The 21301-nt window shown below is 37.7% G+C and overlaps 1 protein-coding gene across 2 annotated transcripts in view; it reads right to left on the reverse strand.

Annotated features, from left to right (window-relative positions):
• The window catches only part of INPP4B (inositol polyphosphate-4-phosphatase type II B), a 285764-nt gene that overhangs the window by 15098 nt on the left and 249365 nt on the right, over positions 1-21301 (reverse strand). For both annotated transcript variants that reach the window (XM_056490189.1, XM_056490188.1), the window contains 2 exons: positions 20566-20678; positions 17048-17202 (listed from right to left, as the gene is read on the reverse strand). In XM_056490189.1, the coding sequence (XP_056346164.1) occupies positions 17048-17202; positions 20566-20678 (268 nt within the window). The remainder of the gene's footprint in view (positions 1-17047; positions 17203-20565; positions 20679-21301) is intronic.

A 21301-nucleotide genomic window follows, 5' to 3' on the forward strand; every position in this document is an offset into this window, starting at 1 on the left:
GAGGAGTTCAACTACACTGTCAGCATCACTTAACCATGAGCTAAGTCTCTGACAGACCAAAAAAAAAGGCAATTTACTTCCTGACCTGGACTGAACTATCAGATACATATTAATTTTTTATAAAGTCAGTCTTTCCTGTGTTGCAGACTGTGTTCTCTCAAACAGACAATTACTAGCAAGGAAGCATTCTCATCAGAGTTTTCACTACAATGTCTTGGGACCTTCTACAGAATCTGCCAATTCCTGAAACTTTGGAGTCTCTGGATTTGAGATATTTTAAGTATTTTAAGAATGTTCTCTAGCACATGTTCAGCAAGCCACATATGCAACTGCCAAGCAGAACAGCAATGGGGCTTTCCCCATTTTTGGTGGTAAGTGCAATCACAAGTGAAATGGATGATATTTTTAAATGCTTATAACTGGGGAAAAAGAGTGTTTTACTATGAAAAATCAAAAAGATATAAAATAATTGGAAACAGCTAAGATTTTGTGGGCAACATTCATCCATTATTATTTTCTTCTGAAGAAGCAGCAAGCTAGTAGCAAAGTTAGAGTATTTCCTTCCTTCCCCAGGATGGGGCACAGAAGGTAGCAAGTGAGTATAAATTTGTCACTGGGATGATGGAGAGTTATCTTTGTCTACACACTGTATTCTTCTACTCTATTATGTGCACTACTTATTTTGCACACTGGAAGGAAAACAGTTTTAGAAACATTTCAGTGTTTCAGCATCCCATAGTGCTCCCACTTTAGATAAACACTGCTCCAATTGTCCAGAAAAACACTGTATTTTGAAATAACTTCAAAATGTTAGATGACACTGACTGAGGTCGTGCTGGGGGCAATGCCAGCACCTCTGATTTTACACTCTCTTTATAAGAATACAGTTCTCAACACAGGTCTGAAACGCATTAAATCCTGGTACTGCTCATATTTCTGGCCATGTTTTTTTTAATCACTAGGAAATCCAGTAACACTTATTCATATGCTTCAGGTGTTTGGATTGAATAAATATTAGCCAGAGGCCAGGTTTTCATACAGAAAAATCTACAGAGCAGCCAAAAAGCTCATAGGCTGTTAATGAGAAACATTTCATCCTCTTCAAATGCCCATAATGTCAAGCCTTAAGGAATTCTGCTTCCTTTTTAATTTCTAATAAATGCTAATGCTCTTTAATTATATTGCAACTCATCCCACATTAATGTCATTGGGAATGATACTGCCTTTCCAGGTGAGTTAGGGGTGTCAGCACTCACAATCCTCTCTAGCACTTGCTCATGGCCAGTGGATATGAAAAAGTGCAGCCACTGTCCAAAAAAATCTGAGCAGGCTGATGCTGTCCTGTTTTTTGGATAATCCTGAGCTTCTGTGGCTGTTGGACAGAATTTACAGGCTTTTGGTAACTAACAAATTTTGCTTTTTTAAAAAGATACCAACTATACTTAGAGCTTTATTCTCAATTACCCTTTATTAAAAACTTATCATTTCACATAATCTTGTCAGATCCTGGTATACACATGGAAAGGAATCTTTTTTTATTAGTATTCAAATTTGTGTTTGTTAAATATGCTATTAACACACTGCTACTGACAGCTGAAATAAAATCTATAAAATACAAAAGCTGCAGTTAAACAGCAAAAGCAATTAAAAAATAATCTCTGCTGAGTTACAGGCATCTCTTGTTATCTCATTAATGTACACAAGGGACAGGGTTGGCTTGTGCACTGTTTATGCACCACGTGGTTCATAACATCCTTCCTACTCTCTTAGAACATAAGAGTTGGTTAAAGCAAGCACTCTCAATTCCCTGAACTACTTCCCTTTGGTTTTGCTCCTTGCATGAATTGTTAATGATGGCAGATATGAGATTCAAACAAAGCTAAAGACATGTGAGTGCAGGCCAGCAGCTGTACTTGTCAGACAAGAAGACAGAGTATTTTGGTGCATGAAATAATAAATGACATTTCCCAGGTATGGTGCACAGTAATGAATCACATGCAGAACACTGTAGAAACTATAAAATATGATAATCACCACCAAGATGGAATTGTTCACAGATAATGGAACTTTCAGTGGAAAAACAATGGGTTTACATTTGACCAATAATATTCTCTTGAGTACAGAATAATTTAACAACTGAAGAAGCAACAGTAAACCTGAGGGCAAGGAAAGAGTTCTACCAAACAGTTGCTTCCATAAAGAAGACATATGTAATTTAGAAAGCTTCCCCTCCCTCCCAGTCATTCATATGATTAACTGCATATTTTCACTAAGGAACACTGATTATAAGTCATTTTTCAAAAATAAATGCATCAAATCACAATAGTAGAAAAATTAGAGCAACGAAGTATTTGTCAGTATAAAAGTATAACTTCTACACATCTATCTACTCAAAATGGCTAAATATTTGCAGAATTCATAATGTTGCTGAAATTATGTAAGCTAAAGTAACTTTGTCCAGAAGAGCGATCAAATTAAGTTTTTCTAGGAAAATAAACAACAATTTAGGATAAGGGCACTATAATTGCACTGCTTAATGGCTACTGCTCTCTATGTAACCAAGGAAAGTAAGCAAAGTGGACTTTTACCCTTATTTCAAAGCATGCAGTAGTTATTTTATCACATGAATTGAGCAAATAAGCAAAGGAAGCAGCCGATATGTTGTAGCAGCTAAAGTTTAAAAAGCAACTTAACAGTACACATTTAGTTTCTTACACATCTCTTCTTTTTAATAACTTCTGGCTTCCATGACCTCATGACAATAAATAAATTAGTGTCTAGTGACAAGCACATACTTAAAAGCACAGCAGGTGCTGATGTCAGCAAAATTTTCCTCATGCTAAGTTTTGCCCTCCTACCTTTATTTTACCTTCATCTGTTTACCATGATAACTATAGAACACACTTCTGAGATCTGGTCCAACTCCTTTAAAAGGCATTGTTCCCTAATCATGACTGGCAAGTCTTTGGTTGCCAAATTTAACAGACCAGGTTTCCCCTACATCTACAGAGCATCCTCAGGATGATTCAGGGCCCCTAAATCAGGCTACTAACCATCCCTCCTTGGAAAATATTGGGAACTTGAGTGCTTAGCTAGGCATTCATGCAATAGGTATCTAAAGTTTTATGATAGAAACAGCTTGATTATAAGTGTTGCACTGAATTCAATGGAAATAACTTCTCCAATGCCAACTGCCCAATGCTTTTCCCCCTCATCTTCACAGAGCTTTATAATCCCCAGCCCATTCTTGCGCTGTCACTGCAACACCTAAAAAATGAACCTCACGAGCCTCAGATTTTCTCTCCAGCACTATAAACACAGTAACAATAAAAACTTTCAAGTTCACTTGATGACAGATCATTTTTGAAGGACAGTCTTGATTTTTGTCTATAGTGTGAATAAAAGAAAAACCAAGATATTTATGAGCAAGTAATTGTCTGTTTTGGGCTACATTACATGTGGTACAGAACATTAGGCTTTGCAACAAGATTAAATGTCTTATTTCTCTTTTGGCATTCCATACCCAATGGAGTATGGATAGCAAGCTTCAAGCTTTTATTTTTGCCATATAAGATCATCTGAATTTTTCCACCCCATTGTAGTATATATTTCATTTAATAAACCTTATAATTAAAAAAAAAAAAACCCTAGTCTATTCAAGGATTACAATTCAGAGGGGGTTCATTTAATTCCAATAGTTTTAACATCTGTGGTCTAAGTTGCAGAGAGCTTCAAAACTAGCTATTGAAGTAATACATTGCTTCATTTACAAAGGAAATTGGATGCTTAATGCATTTTGTAGTGCAATAATAATGAAGCTGTAGTATTTACATAAAGCAACCCACAATAATACCAGGTGTTGGTCCTGTTTGAAAAAAGGTCTTTAGACTTTTTCTATCCCAGTGTGGACCCATTATTCCATCTGGCTACACATTAGCAAAGAGATCAGTGAAGTCCTCACCACAGAGAGCCACATTTGGGGAGGACTGATACCTCATCTGTGCCTGAAAAGCCGAATGCATGGGGAGAAGGTGCTTTTAATTTAAGTGTTGGTGTGGACTGTTAGTAGAGAGCAGACTGGCCTGAAAGGACTGATGTCAGCATTGTAAAGATCTGTATTCTCTTCCCTACTTGGCATACAGCTAGTGCAGCTGCTTGGAGCAGGGCATGGGACAAGACTCACCAGAGACCTCTGACAACAAATTTCTAGCCAGTGTTTGCTGGTGTCATTCTTTTGACTTTGCTAGAGCTATTCTAGTTTTATTTCAGGTAAAAAAAAAATTATTATTATTATTTGGCTTTTTGTACATGAGTGTAATAAGCGTATGGGGCACAAGCCAGTATTTTGGAAAAGACATACATGTCCAAATTCAAAGTCCTTGAGGAAGATAGGGGCTGTTATTACCACAGCACTCACTGGTCTGCACAGCTGGGACTATGAAACATGTTTTACTTTCCAAATGGTTTTGATTGGTCTGATCATTCTCTGTTTCAGAGGATCAGTATCTTTATCTTACCAATTCATTATTTGCTAGAATTATCTCATCCTGATAATCATGATGATCATCTTTTCTTCTTTTGAGTACATATTTATGCAGGTCTAATTCAAACCTAGGAGGTGAACTCCAAATGGTGTTACTGTATTAACTGTAAAGCAAAGCAGAAAATTTCAGGGTTTAATCTGCTCAATAGAGAAACACTCTCAGAGTAGAACCATGTCTGGAAAATATCTGTCCTATATCTGAGCATCTGTGTAAGCATGCAGGAGGTAATCTGTGCTGAGTTCAAGTTCATTACCACCTCATTGCAAGTTTTTTACATTGAAATTAAATTGAGACTGAAATGAGTTTTGTTATCCCTATTGTGCTGCACAAAAGAAGATTCTTTGTGACAGCAGGAAGAATGATTGCCTTTGGGATAGAAAACATAAAATTTGAGATACATCTGTCACAAAATGATTTTTAGTCAGCTAAGCCTACAAATACTTTTTTAGACTACAGTGCTCAGCACTCTCTTGCTGGTGAATACCCTTGGCGTGAAAGTGAGAAAATGTATCTGATTTGAAAAATGCTACTACACTCAAGTTTCCCTGAAAACCAAGAAAAAGAGCTTGATCACATTCCATGAAATAACCCCATTTTCCAAGGGCTTCTATCCCACCAAAATTTTCATCTACAAACAAAGATCATCACATGAAGATAATAAACCTACAGGGCAACACAGGACATGAAAGTCTCATGCATTTTAATTACCTTTTAATTGCCAATCAGAAACCAGAGTGATACAGGAATAAAGTACTCTAAAACCATTTCCCTGTCTTGGAAAATATTTGAAAAGTTATTAAGCCATTTTAAATAATTCACTTCATTAAGTCCCATAATTAATAAGCAATGTGACAAACTAAAATGTACCAATTCCTACATTTCTATATTTGCATATAATTACGTGTGTGTGCATATTATGTGCACTATCACAAAGATCAACATCCTTGGGAGGTAAAGTTTTGATGTATACAACTTTGTCTTGTCAAGCATCACCAAAAAGTGATTTCAATCCCCTTTAGCCAGAAAAATATTTGACTGACTTTTGATCTACTAGATTGAAATTACGCAAATTAAAGTCAGAGAGGCAATAACCACAGTCACAACAGAATATTCTAATCCTTCCGTAGAGCAAAGACAGCATAGGGCTGTACTCACACTAAGGGCTTCGTGGAATTGTGGATGCCTCATTCCTGGAAGTGTTTAAGGGCAGGTTGGATGGGGCTTGGAGCAACCTGGTCTAGTGGAAGATGCTCCTGCCCATGGCAGGGGTTTGGAATGAGGTGACTGTTAAGGTCCTTTCCAACTCAAGCCATTCTGTGATTCTATGAAGGAAGGTACATTTTCCCTCTGAGAGAGAGCAGAAGGATGTAAATTGCTACAAGAGCACAACAGTATTTACAGAATGCAGCAATGGAGAGGAAAAACAATCCTACAGAAGCAAAAGCAAAATCCCTCTACCTGGCAGCACATCTCGGGCAGCTTGCACTGCACAAGAGAGAAAATTAGCATCATAGTGGTCTGATACGTGCTAACTCACTTTAAAAATACATTCCAAAAGCGCCTTCACATGACAAACGATCTGCATCTGTGTAACAGGAATGTCAAACTAATTTTAAAGTGACTGTCTACAAATTTGCTGACAATACCATTGTGGTAGCAAATTTTTACAGAGAAAGGTGACATAGGGAGAATTCTTCTCCCTGAGGCGAGCACACAGCAGGAAAGCAAGAGAGGACTTTATTCAGGATGATGTTGAAGGAAGACTATCCATCAACACTCAGAGGCTTACACACCAGTTCAGCAGTGTCCAGAAGGCAGAGAGCTTAGAACTGTGCAGCCAGCATTGCTGCATTTGCTATGTCAGCATGAATCCAAGCAGCAAAAGGGAGTGTGCAAAGAGAAATGGTAATATGCAGAATAGTGAATGAAAATTATTTACAAGCTTTGCTATTGCACACTCAAGTACAGCAACAGAACTCTTATTTAAAGCAAAACAGCCTATGAGAAGAGGCCCTTTTAAAGAAAAAGTGGATTCAAATTTAATTTTAAACAAAGGAAGGACTATGATGCCATAAGGAACTTGGCACCTCTAGACTAGCTTTCTTCCACTTTAAAACAAAGAGATGCATATGCATTTCTCTCTTGCCCTTTGCTTGTCAATTACAAGCTTTTAAAGTCAAAAACATTTGTCTTCAAAAAGTGCAAATAGAATGAACATTCTAACCAGTTATAACCAATATTCAAAGCAGACTCTTGTGGATTTTCAGAATCATTTAATGGATCTTTGAGAATATTGTTGTAGCTGCTTGCCTCTTCCTGATGCTACTTTGATCACTTCAAAACCAGTCAATAATGCCTCTACCACAGTGCCTGTTGAGCCATTTTTATTTGCTTTCCTGAGGCTTTCAAGGTAACAGCCATTTAGCAGAAAAAGACTTAGAACAGAGACCATGCCAGTCTTGGTTAAACTATATAAGCTAAAATCTAAAACAAACAAAACCAAAAGCATATAAAAAACATTCCATAAAACAACCTACTCTGGATCCTACCATCTTTTACTTACCATAAGGCAGTTTGCTGGAAGTTGAAAACCCTTCTGTGCTGATTACTTTGTATTCTGTAGATGCTCTGCTGTCAACAGTTATGAATGAGTTATAAAGGGATTTAAATAAAAAAATCGCCAACTTTGGAGCATTGAGGAATGTTTTTTGCAAAATGAATACAAAACCCAACATTATTTTGACAGGAATTATATATTTTCATCAGATTGTCAGTTCACCCAAGACACAAACTATTAACTAGATGATCCTATGACAGTGTTTTATAAAATACATGACTGTGTGATCAGATTACACCTTAGCCTTTTCAATGTTTTAGTTCCTCAAATCTGAAAATGCTGACTGGAGTGGGGCTGCAGAGTGAATATATTTTAAAGCCAGGTGTATCTCACTGATCTACTGTGGATAATAATTAGCTGATGCTTTTTTAGCCTGTCTTTCTCTAGTAGCAAAGAGTATATGCTAGCTCTTGGTGTGAGGGGTAGGAACAGGAATCTGTTCGTTCCCTCTTTGGGCACAGGGACTGAGTTCAGCTAAATTGAAATAAGGGTAAGAAGCCTCAAACATTACAATGTTCTCACAATGTAAGGAAATGTGCAGTCAAGGGGGAGGCTGTAGCTTGAAATTAAAGCTGATGATGTGTCAGGAAACCCATATGATGAATGAGAGGAGCTGAAAAGGAAGATTTCTTAGACCTTGCTCTGGCACTTTCCTGGGGCATTAGGAGCATCTCCAACAGAGGAGAAAAGCTAGGTGCTTTTCCCACTGCTGGAAGACAGTATACACATGGCAACATCCAGGCTGAGGACAGGAGATAAGCTGGGAGGAAAGTAAGCCCAGAGCAGGGCACAGGAACAGCACTGCAGATGCACAGCCCAAACAGTGCCCAGTGATTTTGGCATTAGGGTTATGTTTAGAACCACAGTACAACTGCAGCACCACTAAATCTCAGGGCTGCAGAAACTACTTTAACTGTTCTAGCATTAGGAGTCAACTGTGGAGTTGGCTGTGCACTTTGGGAGGACTCCAACATTTCCTTTGCATTAAATTCCTTATAAACACATGCTACCTATTCATAGAAATTATAGTAGAGACTTCAGCTATTAAAAATGCAAGTTCCAAATATTATCTCCCTAAGTTATCTCTGGATGACACAGAGAAAGGGATAGCAATATAATGCTGCTGCCTCCATCATTGGGTGTAGTTCCAACTGATCGCAGATAACATCACAAAAGTAGGAAATACATAATAGTTACATAATCCAAACAGAAACTCCTCTGGTCACTCCACTGCAAACAGCTACCAGGACTTGCACTGCAGGCAAACACTGAAAAAGAACTTGCTGCTGCCAGCTATTCCAGTGAAAGGTCACCAGTGGCTGCTGTAATGATAAGGACACACTTATGAAATGTCCCTCACCAGACCAGAGGTGCCACAGAAAATTACAACTAGAAAGTACTACTAAAACTAACTCCCTCAGCTGAGCTGAGAACGGCCACTGTCTAAAGAGTTTCTATCAAAATACCATACACCAAGATGTTACTGCAAGAGAATAAGAAACAGGGAAATGCTGACTGGAAAATGAAAACAGCAGCAGACGGAAGAGAGAAAACTCCCATACATCAAAGATTGTTCCTCAAATTATGGTTATAAAATACGGGGGGATTACAACAACAACATAGAGTTAAGCCTCTCCTGTTTTGGTATCCAATATGATTTTAGATTCTTTCCCTAAAGAACCTGAGATAGAATATTTCAGATCCAGTGGCTGAAGTTGAATAGGACCATAACTATTTGAAAGCACAACTGTATAACAATGTTAAGGCCAGGTTGCCTTACCAATGCATAATAATAATAACAAATAGAAAAAGAGAATATGGAGACTGAATGCTGGATTCTGTCATGTCATGTACGTAACAGGCACCAGGCCAGTCCCCAGAGCTGGTGGCTGGCCCTGAGCCTGCACAGCATCCCAAGGGATGGAACTTATGAAATAAAACTGAAACCGGGGTGCTGAACAAAAGAAGATGATTATTCAAACATTCCTACAAAAAGAAACTAAGTTTATGAAGGGATCACAGGAGTCTAAAATGAGTGCAAAGATAAACCTAGAAGTGTCTGTTACTTCCTACATAAGCCAACCAGAGCTACAGCTTGACATACTATCATCTTTTCCCTGAAGAAAACAGAAGAATCTTCTGTTACAAAACCACCTTTTTTGGAAAAGGAGCTGGCTGCTTCTCCTTTCTGTGCCCCCTCCAACCTTTGGATAGTCTGTAGGTTGCTGGACCACAGAAAGTTATGAGCCCTGCCTGCCCAAGTTATACTACTCTGAGAAGAACATTGTTTTAGAGGTCAATAACTTCGTGAAGAATGGAAAGTTGGATAGCTTTAACTGGCTATTGTATGCTACTACTGCCCTCTTACTCTCATTTCCTGCTTCTTTCTTATCTAAATGGTAGACTTGGCAGTGTTAGTCTTCCTGAGATTTAGCTGAACATGGGCAAAGCCATGATAATTCAGCTGTAGGACTCAGATTTTCAACAGATAATAAACATGTATACAGGACTTTTCCCACACACTCTTCCAGGAAATCTTAACTAAAGTGAAATATAACAGGAAGAAACTTGGTAGTATGCAGTTGGGAGATTATAACACATCTGGTCTTTGATTTCTGGTAAGACCTACTTTTTCATAGAAGCTCTAAATAAGCAATAAAGCAGTAAGTGAATGAGAAAAGTTTTCCATGAACAACAAGAAGAATCTCAAAAGTGAACACCAAACAATACTTTACAATAATCTAATTACTTGTGTGCTAGATTTGTCTAACCAGAATGATTAGACAAAATATGTCTGCAAAATACGTATGGCAAAAGTGATAGAAACACTTTCCATTAGGAGAGGTTTTTAGGAAGCATTTTCCTTTTTTTTTTTTTTTAAATTCTGTAATTAATCAAATGCAGTGTTTAAATTCACTTCTGCACTATTAAGCATCCAAATACAGACTGTGGCACTAAATGGCAAAGCAAATTTATCAGATAAGGCTTTTTAATTTTCCCAGTTTTAAAAACTAAGTGACCATAGAGTGCACATGGTAATTAATTACACACATTTCTCACTGTCTATACTGAATAATTAAAACGTTCACAGAGAGCAAAGACAAAGCTCAGTTCTCTGTACTCTCATTTGGATCAAGATATGACAAATACTAATTTGGCCTACTTAACAGATTGTTTACATCATCAATATCTCACTGAGAAATAAGAAGTACAAATCAGAGAAGAACAACTCAGAGTAAGGCAAGTTTTTGATTGAAATTCCAAGAATCCAATTCTTCTTTGGAGAACTCTGGCATACACTACTTTAAGTACAAAGGGGCCCTTCACAAAAAGGCAATCAAGGGTTGTTTCTTGTCACAAAGTTGAAACCTAAATGTTGTTTTCTTTTTCAATTGAAAAGGACGTTCCTTTAATGTACAATAAAATATTGTACACTGCAATTGGTATATTAGTATGTTTTCCTATCATATAAAATTTACTGTCCAGTTCTGAGTCTTGAAGTGTTCACTTTCCCTAAGTAGTCACTGAATAAGGAGCAGGTGCATTTCAAGGACTGACTCCCCAAACAGTGGTGTCAAAATTTAGATACAATAGAGATTTCTATTGGCTCTGCCTTCCCTTCACACACTGATAGGAAAACTAAGCATTATTTCTGAACTTTTCTTGCTGCCTGCTACATTGATGCAGATAGTCACTTCTCTAAATCTTCCTTTCAAAGATTGACAAAGTTTTAATTGTTTTCCCTTGAACACTCCTTCCTGCCAAGTGATTGGTCCAAGAATATTATCACAGGTTCCAGGGCAAAGGTAATTATAATTAAGGCTACACAATGCTTTCCATTAAGAATCTACTCACAACTGTTACTTCATTGTGAATGGGAAAATTCAAACTTACAATGCCATTTAAAGAAGAAAAAAATAGAACGTTTTTCCCCCCTATTTTTTGAGAGAATTACTAGTACCTCCATGCTGAAGAACAGGATTTGATATTCTGCACCAAGATAGTAAAGATGTGAGAGATGCAACTGTAAAGGAGCCTGCTCCTGCAAGACTCTCAAATCTCTTCCTAAAAAAGCCTTGTTAAAATTCAGCATGTACATACTTTGAGGATTCAACACATGCCAGGTCAAGGAGCTGGACAAGGCTTTTCCTTGCTGTTTTTGTCCCTGCAGAGGATGACCACAGTAACACGAAGCCAAAACCATAAGGCAGAGGACTGGCTCTGCTGTTCTCTCTGTGCTGTGACTGAGGCCAGTGCCCAAACTCTGGACAGAAGAAAGAGGCAGCCACACGTGTCATAGAGGAGAAAGGAGGGAAATAATCAAGCAGAAGTGTAGTAAAAAAGAGGAAGATGAAAAAGATCAAGTGAGACAGTTCTCAGGACTCTGACTTGATCAGAAAGAAGTCTGAAAACAGCACTTAGGAAGAATTTGGAGAAATGAGGTCCAGGAGAATGCAACTTGGCCAGTCAGCTAGAGAAGGTTCACTTGCAAAACATGAACTCAAACATCTGACCCCAGTGAACCAGACAAAACTGGTTCAGATAGTGTGGGGCTATATTACAAAATAACTGCCAATTATACTTAGTTTGTCCATGTAGGAGTCTGAACCTCAGGACCTTTCAGAGTGCAAATGAAGTGTGCATGGGTTACTTTCATATTTTTTCCTTGGTTTAAGCCTTTAAAAGCTGAGACTTGCTTTAAAGATACATTATAAAGATCAATTTTGTGAAATTCAGAAGTTATATTAGAAAAGCTTAGATTTATCACAGCCTTTTCAACTACTGTTTGATACTTTGCTCACAATGATGTTCTATAATCCTCCTCCTCCTTCCAGAAGGATGGGCAGAAATAGACCTTAATTCTAAAATGCTCCAGCAAGATGTCAATGGCATTGACTCTCATTACATCTTGTAGCCATCTCTCTCCATTTTGTTTTCTTTTCCTCTGCATGCTGTGGCTATTACAAAAACCTCAAAACAGTAATTTTCTTCTAGAAAACAAAATTGATGGTGGTCCAATACACCAAAACTGAACCTTACTGCTACTTAATGCCCAGGTTTCTATTGTACATCAAGTGTTGCAAAGCATCTATAGTTTCCACCTCAAAATAGAGATGTTAAGTTTCTCAAGAGCTACAGAATGATGTAAAAATCTATACTGGAAGTCAGGCTCTCCTATTTTAAGTTTTGTTTACACTGTGCTTATACTTTTAAAAGAAAAAAGAAAAGGTGGTGAAGGTCAGATGGGCTGGAAAAAAGGTTAGAGGAGAACTCATGCCTCTTCTGTGCTACCCCTCAAGTGCTGCATCTCTTGCCACAAGCTCACAGGGGCAGGGTGAAAGCTGGGAGATGGGAGAAAGGCACAGAGAGATTTGCACATATATCATCCCTGTCTCTAATTCTGTCCTTTGCTCTTGCTTCCTAGTCCATGTGCAATTACAGTGCTGGTGCTTGGTACAGGCTCTTGCCTGGCCAAGGTCCACCCAGAATATCTCAAAGTCCCTGATTAAAGAGCTATTACAGCTATTCCTCCTCCCTGACTCACTCATCTTTAAGAAAAGCTGTCCTCAGACAGCTCTTCAAAAAAAGAGATATTTTCTTCATAATTGGCTCATCAAAATCCCAATACTTGTTGCCCAGATCATTCATTCTTTGAACTTATGCTTCAATGAGATTTTTAATAGGCAATTTATCTAAAATACCCTGAAATATCCATAACTATTTCAAGTAGAAACAGTCTGTCCCACATTGAGTCAAATTTTGTATTCAAAGTCAGAAATATGTGACAGGTGGTGTGCCCTGCTAAGAATGATGATAAGGCTGACAGTATGGAGGTTTCACCATAGACAGTGGATTCCTTTGTTTGTTACTACTTTTGTGGCTATATTGGAAGCATACTCTATGACAGGAGATTCTGAGGTTGTTCACTACCCACAGCCTCCAAAAGTGATCCTGTTACTGAAACAATAGGTTTGGAAAGAAATAAATTTTTAAAAAGGAATTTTATTTTTTTTAACAGAGATGCTTCATTATGTGCTGCCAACCAGGGTCCATTCTCCCTTAACAGTAGCCAACTCTAAAGACAAATAGAATCATGTGACAGATACTGCAAGGAACTCAGGTAAATTAGTTTTGCGCCTCTACTGTCTCTTGGAATAGAATTACCACTGAAAGATAGGAAACATTCATGTATTGTTGAAGGGAAAAATAAGAACATTGATGCCTATAAAAAATGACTTGGAAGTGGAATTATAAACACTATTTTAATACTATGTGAATTACAAGCACTTGATACAGAGAGGACAATGTATCAATTTTCCTCATTCTACACTATGTATGTCACTAAGATCAATGGAAGTCACAAACCTGTATCAAGGAAATTATAATTTGTGGAATTATTTATAGAATGTTTGCTTCAGGTATACACCATTTTTAGCATGATAATGGCCAGACTTATGACTGAGAACAAAGCCATCTATTTCATACTGTAAATGATAAAGTGTTCATTCCCATCATTGCTTCATTCACCACGTTTTTCATAAGTGAAAGGAAGAACCAATAGAAGGATTCTTGTACAGCCTTTTTTTATAAAGAAGCAATAAACATTGTATAGTTTATCACTAAAAGACAATGATTCCACTTACAAATGAAGTCATTAAAAAACAGCTAAGGGCAGTATTTTTCTAAAAAGGGTTATGCAATGTACACCAAAGCAAATATGCTGAAACTTTGGGAATCACTTCTGGACTGCTCAAAATTCTGGGGATCCCAAAGAAGCTAAAAAGCAGCAGCAGCACACAGAAGTCCAGCATCTCCAAGCTTCTGGTAGCAAGAAAGCATGAACCTGTAAGCACACATTTCCCTTTTCCAACAGTCAGCAAAGCTGTGTCAGCACTGGCAAGAAAAGAAAAAGCCTTACAGCTACACAGGCACCTTTATAATTTTCATATCTCAAAATGATGGCATTTCCAATAAAGGCTGCTTTTGAATCACCATTTACTTCTACAGCTCACTTAGTTTCACAGTAGTTTCTATCTCCTACTGTTAACTCTTAAAAGAAGCCTTTCAAAGATCAATCCAGTCTGTTAGGATTCTAGATGTTAAAATTGAATTTTTTATGTCTACTTGTTCTTTTGAAAGGCTTAAAAGCAATTTGTGGCAATCAGCACAAAAGGATTTGATTGACAAAGTTTAACAAAGTGATCTAGAGAAGATTCATTGGGGAAAAAACTGCTAAAATTGCAAATTAAACGGCAAATAGTTTTTCTCTGTCTGCCCTTGAAATGAAATAGGTTCTTTTAGATGTGAAAATTATTCCAAAAGCTTCTAAAAGTACCTAATGAAAATCTGAGAAATGCATAGCATTATCTTTCAAATCTGCAAAAGTAATCAAATAAAAAACCACAAAAAGACAAGTGCCACAATGGCTACAACAAGTCTGTTGCCTTCATTCACACAAACCTCAAGAACACAGCTGCCAAATTTCCCTCCAATTTAGCTGTGGAAGTCAAGGGGTTTTTATCCTCTGCTTTGCCTATCTACTCTTTCCTTCCCAGTTTGGTGTTCCAAAATGCCTTTCTCTGCAATGCTCCTTTCTCCATCTGCCACAGGAGCAGTGCCCAGCTGGAGGGTCCCTGCCAGGCCAGCCAGGCAGCAGGGCTCTGTCCCCTCCCACACTGCTCCAGAGGCACTCCTGCTGATGTCTGTAGCACTAAAGATACAAAACCCCTCACCCAAAGACATCTTAAACTGCCAGGCCAACTCTCAATAGGAGCACCATGGAGTGCAGTACTATACTGCATTTTGACATTTTTATTCTTTTGTTCTGAATTTCTGGGCTTTCATTGACCAGCTTGGAAGGAGAAAAGAGTAATTTAGCTGTTTTGTTTTTTTTTTTTTAAATTTTATTTTTAAACCTCTAGTTATGTGAACAGTGTTAGACTGACAGTAACTAGCACAGTTAGAATATTTATTTCTCTGTTATCCTGATGGTACAAATGATTTTGTGTGGTTCTGCCAACTACTTGCAAAGCCTTTACTTTAATCCTCAGACAGTCCTACCACTGATCCAAAGTTATTGCCTCTCATCCAACACATCTTTCACCTGCTTTGGTTCAAGTCTGAAATTCATTCACAGGGTAAGAGTAGGATAAAGCTTTTCTCTGTTTGAAACTACAGCATAACCAATAGATTTCACATTTTTGTAATGGTGCTCCAACCTTATATACCCATCTGCTTATTTAATTTTTAAGTATTATTCAGTTTTTTATGTCTTTACACCATTCTTTTGTGACTTCAAATTACTGTTACCTGCAATTATAACTAATGTGTTAATCTTTTCAACTTTCAAATCAGTCACATGACACACTCAAAATAATTTATATTTTGATCTACAAAAATCTCCTAGATTTTTTTACTAACAAGTTAGGGGTTTTTAAAAATTATATTTATGTCTCTGAAAACTTTCCAATCCACTACTCTACTCAATGCTATTCTAACACTGTGGTGATTTAATGTAATTAATTAGTTTTCCTGTGTCTGGTAACTTACTGTAGCTTACACACTTTTGTATTTATTGGAGACATAACATACAAAAAAAAAAGCATTTGAAATGCCAACAAATGAAATTTAACACAGAAAACTCAGAATTCATTAATGAGAAAACATGTAGGTATGAAAGACTGCACAAAAGTCATTCACTCACTGAATTACTACAGAGACTGAGGGATTTATGCAAGGTAACAACACATCCAAAACAATACAGCTCAGTTCCACACACCACATCTCACTGCAATAGCAGCACCCTGAGATCCAAACCTCCAACTGAGCCACCTCATTTACTCTTTATAAAATTCTCTTTTTTCTTTAGAACAACTATCTTTGCCAGAGGACAAAATGACTGTGGGTAAACCTACAGTGTTAACCTAAACACCTATTTTGGCAATAATAAATATGAAGGTCCAAAATTACCCATTACAGACCGTTAACACAATTGTCTACTTCGTATGATCTTTACAAATTTACCATACAAACAATTTGTGTTTCACAAAAGTCCAAGACAAGATTCAGTTACTTCTTTGCAGGCTGACCAAAATATTTTCTATTAGTTTTGCAGTGATCTTTGTTATTTATTATTCTAATGTTGTGGATAGATGTTTTAAAAATCCTATAGATAATATGATTAAAACTGTTATGATATGATTAAAACTATATGATTAAGCTCATTAAAACCAATGATGAAAGTTTCTTTAGACAATCTAGCATCTGGATTCATTTTGTGATCAAAACTTGTTTGCTCAAAGAGGTTTTTTATTCATCGCAGACTCAGGTAATGAGAAATCTTTACATCTTTTAATTACCCACTCCTGATAACATCAGCCTCAATTTCTGCATAGTTGCAATTTAGAATAAAACATGTTTTAATTAACTTTTTTTCAAAGAACAGTAAAGATTTTATCAGATATTAATGGCAAACACCACCAGCCCAAATCTACTTGCATGTTTCCTTTCAATAACATAGACTATCTGTAACAAATGCTTCTTTTGCTTTCTCAGTATTTGTGTAAATGTTGTACAAATGATTTAATGACTGTGCAAATATTTTTAAAAATACCCTTAAGACTGAAGCATAACTTTTTTTAAAGCAACTGCTGTTCAGATTCTACAGTCAATGAGCTGACCCTTGCAAGGTTTCACATATCTACCTCAGAACCTGTTAATTACTGATAAAACACACAGCTGCAAAGACCCTGCACTCCAGAGGTGACTTACCAGCAGTGGGACAGCTGCTCAGCCAGGCCTGGGCTCGACTGGGCATTTAGAACCAGCTTTAGCCCCTCTGTGCTGGCTGTCCTGGTCTAGCTCTAAGTGCACAAACCCCACCTACCTCCTCATGCAATCCAGCGCCCGAATGAAGAAGTCTTTGTGCAGCTGGTGCTCGTCCCTCAGGATGGAGCACTGCTCCAGGGTCACCGACATGGATGTCCTGTCTTTGGCACTCTTGCAGCAGGTGAAGCGCACTCCGTTCAGCTTCCGGCAGATCTGAAACACAGGCAGCCCCTGCAGGTTGGCACTTCTCCCACCAGGCAGGCAGGCTGTGCAGCCCCTGCAGGTTGGCACTTCTCCCACCAGGGTGGCAGGCTGTGCAGCCCCTGCAGGTTGGCACTTCTCCCACCAGGCAGGCAGGCTGTGCAGCCCCTGCAGGTTGGCACTTCTCCCACCAGGCAGGCTGGGCTGTGCAGCCCCTGCAGGTTGGCACTTCTCCCACCAGGCAGGCTGGGCTGTGCAGCCCCTGCAGGTTGGCACTTCTCCCACCAGGCAGGCTGGGCTGTGCAGCCCCTGCAGGTTGGCACTTCTCCCACCAGGGTGGCAGGCTGTGCAGCCCCTGCAGGTTGGCACTTCTCCCACCAGGCAGGCAGGCTGTGCAGCCCCTGCAGGTTGGCACTTCTCCCACCTGCAGGGAGGCTGTGCAGCCCCTGCAGGTTGGCACTTCTCCCACCAGGCAGGCTGGGCTGTGCAGCCCCTGCAGGTTGGCACTTCTCCCACCAGGCAGGCAGGCTGTGCAGCCCCTGCAGGTTGGCACTTCTCCCACCAGGCAGGGAGGCTGTGCAGCCCCTGCAGGTTGGCACTTCTCCCACCAGGCAGGCTGGGCTGTGCAGCCCCTGCAGCTCTGCAAGCCCAGCAAGTGCATCCAGAGAGCTACAGCATTTCTTAGGGAGAAAGCACCTATTAAAAGCTAGTACCGGTATGTTCAATTCCTGAACTTGAAATAGGATTTTTATTACTATAAAAGAAACAGTTCCTTCACTGTTTCCTCACTTAATCTAGCAACCATCCTAATCTAATTGTCTGAATACCTAATGAATAAAGAAAAACCTTGATAAGTTTTACAAACATAAATGAGGGAAACTTCATGTGAAGGTATGGAGTCACACGCAGCAGACTAATTTCTTGTGAAGGCATGGAGTCACACACATCTGAATGCAAACAGTTTTTACTTTCAACAGGTAAACCGTACAATGTATTACCCACAATTAATAAAGTTTAACACAAATGACTGCCCTGGATTGTCTACTTTCACTTACACTCGGAAAAAGTTATAAGGCATAAAGAAAACATGGTATTTATGAGGATGATTTCTTCCCTTAAGGATCAGTTTGTGGTTGTACCAGTCTATCAGTTTCTATTTTGGTTTCAAATGATATTGTACTAGAAAAAGAAAAATTTGAAGGAGAACTGCTGTTGCCCAAGTGTGGGTCTTCCTTTCCCCAGATGTAATTTGTCCTGAGAAAAGGTAATACTCTGCTTACATCTCTCCCTGGAGAATCCTAAGTATAACCATAAGCAACCCTACAATGTTTGTGAGAATAGGGAAAGGTAATAAATTACAGCAGCAACCACAAAAAGGAACTTCCCACATTAGCTGTCATGGAAGAGCTCGCAGGGTGAAACTGGAACATGATCTCCACCATACCAGTTCAGCAAATACACATTTCTTCATCTGTTAATTGCATTATCAGAAATTCTATTAAAATCAATGGCCCAGAAAATACTTAGAGCCTTTAAGTTCTTTGTGATACTATGGTGAAGGCAATCTCAAAAGCTTCATTCAGGGAATCAATTCAATGAATCTTACTCAGGACCCAAAGAGGTACAGGATAGTGAAGGAAAACCTATGAGTGTTTCGTCCATCCTATAATTTAAAATTTTAAAAGTTTAGTCTGTTTAAAAAAACTGAACAGTTGCACTGGGATTTAAATAAAGTACTATATAATAAGTTTCTTAAATAATGGTGTGAAAGAAGCTAACTGTTTAATTAAAGAGATTAATTTTCTTTACACTAGTATCTCTGGAAGTCCATGAGTCATGGGGGCTATTCGACATGAATGAGTCCTAAAAAAATTAAAAATATAAAAAATTCATAGAAAAATAAAGCAAAAAAATCCCAGGTAATTATTCTGGATGAGTGATGGGCTCTGATGTAGGGAAGACATAGGAGGAGAAGAAAAACACTTAACTTCTATTAGATTTATTCTTACAGTCCAGCTCTGTTGGGGATTACATACAGGTACAGATACATACGTGGAATTGCATACACCTACTGCAATAAAAAAGTGATATTGCACAGCTATTGCACTGACAAAGTTTTATTCTTGCATCTTTTTCAAGAAATAAGTGGAACATAGTATAACAGATCACTGGAACCAGAAATACACATTTCAGAAAATTGAAGTAAGGGAACTTAGAGAGAAATAGAATTCAGTGAAAGAGAAACCTGAAACACTTTGTATGTCCAAAGAATGCTTTTTATCCATTAAATTATTTTTAGGGTACCCTGAATAGATGGTAAATCTCAGTTTTCTATACCCAAAGATTTAGCACATTCTCTGTAACTAATTTTGTACTATATCTTCTACTTATTTAAAAGCAGTGTTTCATAGTAATTGCAGGACTGGTATTGTAAAAAAAAAAAACTTATATTTTTACTTACAAAGGATTTATATTGCAATAGCATGTGATAATATTTATTAACCTCAAGGCAAAATTTTATTAGTAATATAAAAGTTACAGCAGTGTTCTTAATGGAGAGATATAGTTAAGATTATATTTTCTCTTAATAAAAAGTAATGGAAAATGATATTAATATTTTTGTATCAAATATTTATTTGCCTTGAAGGGTATATACATTTGAAAGAGTCCCAAAACACAAAGCCTTGCTTCACTTTCAGCAAATATCAAAAACTCCCTGCTGGTATAAGGGGGCAGAGATACCAAGGGTACTTTTCTAAATATAAGACAAGTACCTGGCTGCATTCCTGAAAAGTTTGAGCTCTTTATAAACATCTAAGAGTTGTTTTCCTGGCCTTTTTTCTAAAATCTGTACATGCAAACTTCACAGAATTGGGAAACAGAAAGGAATTATCGGGAAAAAGCAAAGTAAGTATGAATTATTGTTAGATAAACAATTTTGATTGTGTTCTCTCTGTGTCCTTTGCATGTTTTGCAACAGTTATTTGTGAAATTAATTAAAGTACAGAAAAATCAAAAGTTGTATGCAGCAATAGCAAAAAAAAAAAAAAAAAAAAAAAAGCCGGAGCAAACAATCATGTCCCACATCACATGTCCCACATTATACCTCAAGGACACTTAAAAAATAAATTGAGTAATTTTATGTTATCGAATAACAGATATGAAACAAATCGCTGAAATTCTAGTGGGTTCTACCAGAGATAAATTTATGAGTGGAATGAGTGATGGTGAGAAAGCCATTTCAGCACATCTGCCTCCTTTAACATGTGAGTTCTCCAATCATATCCTTCAAATCCATTGCATTACAGTATCAGCAGCTTTATGAAAATGAGTTTATCATTAGTTCATCAATTTCTTTGAAACAAGAGAGCTTACCGTTGCAGCCAGCCACATGATTTCTACATTCTTTCTCTTTTTGGCCTGGATATTTTGATGAAGACTTTCTAGCAATCCCTTTAAATCATTTTGTTCTTGAAAATGTGGTAAACCTGGAAAAAAAGGATGATAAAGCTGCTCATTAAGATAAGGGTGGTGATATGGTTGTCCTGACTAAAGAATGCTCATGGTAAAGAAGACGTCTATTATTTACAGCCTTCTTTGGGAACACAGGATGGAATTTACCAATAATAAGGAATAAGCAAACCTTACGTCTTTTTGAGTATTGGGTTGTCCTCCCTAAAATCTTCATGTGGAAATTTCAAGTATCTTCAACCTTTATCTTATAAATGGATGGTGAAAAGCAAAATCAAATCTCAGCAGTAGTTCTTTTCACCAGCTATTATAGACATTCAGTGAAAATCAGAAAAAAACCCTGAGTGTATTACAAACTGCTTTGATGCAATGATTTTTTTTATTTTAAAGTCAAAAATGTTGGTCATGTTTTCAAATTGAAACATCTAATTTTTGTTTTGAAATGTGCCTTAGTTTTTTATATAATGTAACATAAGGGTTAAACAGCACTAAGTATCCCCTCTAAAAAATAATGAAGTGTATTTCTTAGTCTAAAATTAAATGGGGCTTTATTTTGAAGCAGAAAATAATTTCAGGTTTACTTAAAATCCAAAATTTTAACTGCTTGTTCTGTGTATGGCATCTAAGCTGAAGTTTATCC

This window comes from Oenanthe melanoleuca, chromosome 4 (genome assembly GCF_029582105.1).
Source record: "Oenanthe melanoleuca isolate GR-GAL-2019-014 chromosome 4, OMel1.0, whole genome shotgun sequence".
NCBI lineage: Eukaryota > Metazoa > Chordata > Aves > Passeriformes > Muscicapidae > Oenanthe > Oenanthe melanoleuca.